Source organism: Lolium rigidum, chromosome 1 (genome assembly GCF_022539505.1).
Source record: "Lolium rigidum isolate FL_2022 chromosome 1, APGP_CSIRO_Lrig_0.1, whole genome shotgun sequence".
Taxonomy (NCBI): domain Eukaryota; kingdom Viridiplantae; phylum Streptophyta; class Magnoliopsida; order Poales; family Poaceae; genus Lolium; species Lolium rigidum.
Window position 1 is genome coordinate 68,507,632 of NC_061508.1, and position 5,845 is coordinate 68,513,476.

The following is a 5,845-nucleotide window of genomic DNA, read 5'->3' on the forward strand; positions in this document are numbered from 1 at the left end:
CAAGAATTTCATAAAAAATAAGGTCGGCAAAGAATATATTTATGCGGAAGTTAGAGAGGAGCATCACTTCAAACAGTACTCTGTACAAGTTCATATGAGTGAATTGTTCTAGCTGTTCAATCTGCGCGAGCTCGACAAATCTATGCTGAGTTGCTACGTTCTGTAAGTGATTTATTTCTACCTCATCTCGTTCATTGCCTGCACTATATATATTGTCCTAACTATATTGTTGTGTACGCTATTATGCAGAATGAAGATTGGGGAATGCAAAAAAAAGGAACATCCATGATGTTGGGTTTATTGATCCACATATCGTTAATGGATATGTGTTAGAAAGATACCCCCGCGACGTGGAGTAAGACCTGTGAGATTTTTCTTACAAAGCAGCAACTCAAAAGTCAAATTCTATTTCCTTACCATTTTGGGTGAGTGTTTCTGTCTTGTGCACATTCTCTTTTGTTTACTCCATGCATGGTATGTCTAATCGATGAGTTATGCATGGCTGTGCATGTAACGTGTTCGCAGGTTCCAGTGGATTCTGCTAATAATTGAATTTCACACCTCCAGAGTTCTCATCATGGACTCTCTGAATATGGATTCAAAGCTTTGGGTCAACATGAGAAATATGCTGCAAAAGTAATTATTTTCAATCATTTGTGCTCTATATCGATCGGCCTCTTTCGTTCATTTCCTAATATCAAGTAACTAATAACTCCATTGTTCATTTAATTTTCTTTGCCCTGTAGGGTTTGGAGACGGTTCTCAGATCAAATGGTCGGTGAATTCAAACATGAGCTAGACTTTAGAAGGTTAATTAATGTGGATATTCAGCTACCGGGGACCAATCTATGTGAATACTATTTTTGTGAGTTCATCCGGAGACACACCTCTGAGCGGAAGGCGTCGGATAGCAACTTGCGGAGGAATAACTTGCGGAAGAAGCTTAGTCTAGAAGATCGCTTCCGACCAATTCAAGAGGAATTAGCAGGATTTTTGGTGAGGGAAGTCCTCCATCCTAAAGGAGAACACTATTACGAGGATGAAGAACTTCTGATGCCGTAAATTGTGTATGGAAACTTGTTCGAAGTTGTATATGGTCACCCGAGATTGAATATATATTGTATATTCCTCTTGAATTCTTCTTGTTTGAAATTTCAAACTTGTTTGAAATTGTACATTCATATGCATCAACGTGTAACATGCTCATGTATATAGTAGCGTAAAATATGTGTACTGAAACTTCTTCAAAATTAAAATAAAATACAAAATAAAATATAAAAGAAATAAAACACTACAAATTAAAAAGAAACCAGATTTAGGGGGGCTAAAATCCTAAACCTGCGGAGGCCTTTAGTCGTGGTTGGTCAGACGAACCGCGACTAAAGGTCCTCCGCCTCGACGGACGCCTGACGCCCACGTGGACGGGCCTTTAGTCGCGGTTCGTAAGCAACCACGACTAAAGGGGGGGCCTTTAGTCGCGCATAATTGATCCCGATTGCGCAACCGGGATTAATGCATTTACGAACCGTGATTAAAGACCGTTTTTCTACCAGTGATTTCTAGCTAGCTGTGTGCTATGTTTTTGTGTTGCAGGCCGGCGAAGGCTAGGCAGAGTGTCGGTTTTCTCAAATGTCAGCATTTGGCCGACACACGAAAAAACCTACTGTGTGACATGGAGGGCTTTAAAAGGCCCAATGTATTATTCGCCGTAATAAAATCTTGGAAAAAAACATACAAACCGAGACAAACTTTAATGTGATTGAAAACTAACTGAAAATATTTGAAGATATCTTAGGTCTATGAATAATGTTTCTGAAATCATGAGATTTTATTAAGGTTCCATTAAATATTGCGAAATATACCATATCGGTATGAAATTAAATATGACAATGAGATGTAGCATGAATCACAATATTAGCGACCAGCTCCTCCAGAAAAGCACTTGCGCAAAGATCACCCTCATTTGGTGGCCACCGGGTAGCGATGCATGCAGCCGTCCCACGGCCCGCTGACCAACGGAGCCGGCGGCCGGAGGCACACCCACACGGCGCTGTTGCACTTGAACCCTGACCCGAACCCGATCATCCACACGCGGTCGCCCTTGCGCACCCTGCACTTGGCCTCGAGGTACGCCAGCTCGTACCACACCGAGCTGCTCGACGTGTTGCCGAACCGGTGCAGCGCCATGCGCGACGGCTCCACCAGCTCGTCCGACAGCCCCAGGCCGCGCTGCAGCTCGTCTATCACCGCGCGCCCGCCGGCGTGGATGCAGAAGTGCTCGAACGCCGTGCGGAAGTCCGGGGTGTACGGCTTCACGCCTCTGTTGAACACCCGGCGCGCGACGAAGGAGAGCGCGTACACGAGGATCTCCGACGCCGGGAGCACCAGGGGCCCCAGCGTGGCCATGTGCGCCGTCAGCGTGTCGCCGGCGACGGACATCACCTCCTTGGACAGCGCGATGCCGCGCTCCCCCGCCGCGTCGTCCTCCTGCTGCACGCACCCGTAGGCGCGTCCGTCGCGCCCCGCGTGCGTGCGCACCAGCCGGGCCAGGCGGTACCGCGCGTGGGCGCCGCGGGACGTGGACAGCAGCGCCGCCGACGCGCCCATCCGGAACAGGCAGTTCTGCAGGAGCATCGCGCGCTCGTCCCCGCAGTAGTAGTCGGAGGTGAGGATCTCCGTGGACACCACCAGCGCATACGCGCCGTCGTCTCCGCGCTGCTGCAGGAGGATGTTCTGCGCGAGCCCGACGCCGGTGATCCCGGCGCTGCACCCCATCCCGGAGAGGTTGAAGCACCGGACGTCGCTGCGCAGCCCGTACCTGCGCACCACCATGTCGGCCATGCACGGCGTTGTGGAGAACAAGGTGCAGTTCACCACCACCACCCCGATGTCCTGAGCGCGGACGCCGGTCTTGGCGAGGACGGCGTCAACCGCGGAAAAGATCCCCCGTTGAGCCTCGGCGCGGGCGGCATTCAGCGTCTTCTCCGGAGGGATGAGGTGGAGGGCCGGCGGGAGGCACGTCTCCTCGCCGAAGCCGGAGCGCTCGATGAGGCGGGACTGGAAGCCGACGCTCTTGGCGTCGAAGCACGCCGCGAGCTCGGCGTGCTCGACGTACTTGGCGAGCGGCACGCGGAGGGACGCTGGTGGACGGAAGCACGCGTAGTCCACGAGGTACACTGGGCGCTGGCGCAGCCTTCTTGATGTGATGTAGAGGACTAGTGCGACAATGGCTGCGAGCAGAATGAGGCGGCCGGCGTAGAGAAGCAGGGTTTGGTGGTGTGTGGTGAGAGTGGAGGAGGAGAGCCACGCGGTGGCGCGCAGTGCGGCTGTGGCCGAGAAAGAGAAAGCGGCGAGGGTGATCTGGCGGCTGGCGAGGAAGCGGTATGCCGGCGCCAGGAGCGGGAGTGACGAAGTCGCCATCGTCGAGGACTCCTAGGGGGCGGGATTGTGACGCTTTTTCTTAGTTAGAGACTAGCCCGAGCTGACGAATATATATACACCGAGCTCTGGCGCGATTGAGGACTCATGCGTTTGGTCTTCATTGTGTTCTACTACCTTGGGACGGATTTAATCAAGGCACACTCACCGTTCAGCCCTCGCATCGCATGTAGTCCAACAGACTGTCCCATGCAATGTAAGGTTGCATTATAATGAAATGACATGAGCTAGTGTGCAATTTCAGGCGTATGGATGGGCGGACATGCAACATTGACATGCAGAAAATTCGAACAAGGACTCGTTCGTTAGGCGCCGGGGGAAATTGGTTCTTTACACTGAACCTTCTCACGAGAGGAGAAATGTTATGCTTTTCCGCAGGAAGAGGAGTCTGTTTCTATATCGTTGGCGAGAGGGAATGAGGAAGACGAGAAAAGAGATAAATATGAGGCAAGCGAGAAAGGTGGGGAAGAAGAATCTACTATTGTCCCTTCGTTAGGTGCCATTTGTAACACGACTTGATTAGAACGAATGTTGACATGCACACTATGATACTCCTACAAAATATAACTCAATGCAAATATTAGTTCGTAGGAATTGTCATCAATTACCAAATCCGCACATGGAGATTCCTTGCACTTTCAACACTATGATACTTCTTTTAAGTTACCTATATTTCTTCCATTTTGGTCTCCAAATAGTAGGTGAGCACTGTTTGAATTCAAGTTACTTTTTTTTCCGTTTCTTCTATTTTGCATTGTAGAAATTATCTATGAGGGTGACTAACAGCCTGGACAGCCCTAGTGAAGGCTTGGCTGGAGTATGCGTTGGAGCAGGTGGTAGGATCAGCGCACCATTGAGTACAAGACCGAGGCGGATGGCCGCCTCTCTTTCAGCAAGAGGTCTTTTACGGTGCAATTTACTAGTCACACATGCGAGTAGTATTGACTTATATATACACCGGGTAGGAAATAAGGATCACGATTTGATTTGATTTATTATGGGCAACTGTTGCACACCGCATCCAATTTGATATGTCAATGGTACTCACGTAGCTTGATCAAGCCACGTGCATCAAAACAATATATAATTAATTGTTTATCAAACATTTTTCTTTCACTTGAGAGATAACTCCCACAAAAAGAATTAAGAAATTCCAACAGGCGCTACAAAATAAACTGCGCTAAAAGTAGTTTGTAGGGTCTGTTTTACTCTTTCAGCGTCCCACGGTTGTTCGCCGCTTCACCGGGCGTCCTAAATTTTAAAGCGCTGCAAAGCGCATTCAATGGGAGCGCTAAGACACAGTTCGGAATACAACGAAACATAGGTACTCTAGCAACTACTAATTTGAAAGTCGAAATCTGACTCATCCTCCGTCGAGGACTCTACCAGTGTCGATGAGAACAGGTCGAGCCAGCGATCGGCGTTGTTGTCGATCGTCTGCAGGCCGGGAATCTGCGCCTCGACAAACGCTCGGCAGCACACCTTGTCGGCCCTCCTCGCCGTGCAGTCCGCCTTGTGCCGTTGGGGCGTGCGCGCAACCTGTGGAAGCCAGAGGTGTTCGATCAGGGTGGCACCATCTCGAAGCGGCGCGCTGGACGGTTGGCGAGGCGTCAAGCGGTGGGTAAAAGGGATAGGGGGAGGGAGAAATTTCAGTGGCCATTTGGTGTACGCTCGTCCACATTTTATCCCACGCGCTGGAGAAGGCGCGATAAATTTAGCGTGCGGCATAAAAATTACCACGCGCTCTATTTTCGCGCGTCTACTTGAGCGCATCGATCGTTTGCGCGCACGCACTGAGCCGCATTCACGAGAGTTTACTTCCATGAGACACAACCTAATAAACTCTCTGACGCCTCCAGGTCAACCATGACGCTACGGAAGTTTCCTATGTTAGGTAGGCGTTTTCTTTTTTTTTCACTTGCCGTATATGCCCTTCATTGAAAAAATACTACTCATTTATTTGACAAGTATCGGTCAATATGAACCATCAGATCTCCTAGCTCAACGGTTCATGTTTTATCGTCCCTACCGTAAAAAGCCTCTTCAGCAATGAGGGGTGGAAAAACTTCATCGGGAACACAGATCTACAATTTAAGCAAGTTGTGCTCGTCAATTTCAAGACTACCACGCACAAGTACATGCGCATGATGTTCGCCATCGAAATCACGCGGATTGTTACTCTTATTTCTTTGATGCACAGTTTGTTTGTTTTGAAGTGATGAACCCAATTAGCTAGTTTTAATCGATATGTGGAACGAAATTACATAGTTTCAATCTACGTGGAACCAACTATTTAATCGTCGTCATTAATATTGTCAAATGTGTCAGGTTTTTTGGGGTTGTTAGTAATGAATTTTGGCTAAGATTCGTCATACATTTTTGGTTGACAAAATATGTATTGGTAGCG

General features: G+C 48.9%; 1 protein-coding gene across 1 annotated transcript; it reads right to left on the minus strand.

Annotated features, from left to right (window-relative positions):
• Window positions 1-1,959: 1,959 nt before the first annotated feature.
• On the minus strand, window positions 1,960-3,420 carry LOC124646763 (3-ketoacyl-CoA synthase 6-like). Its single transcript, XM_047186834.1, has one exon. It carries the CDS (start codon window positions 3,418-3,420, stop codon window positions 1,960-1,962), a length of 1,461 nt encoding a protein of 486 aa, XP_047042790.1.
• Between the last annotated feature and the right edge of the window lie 2,425 nt (window positions 3,421-5,845).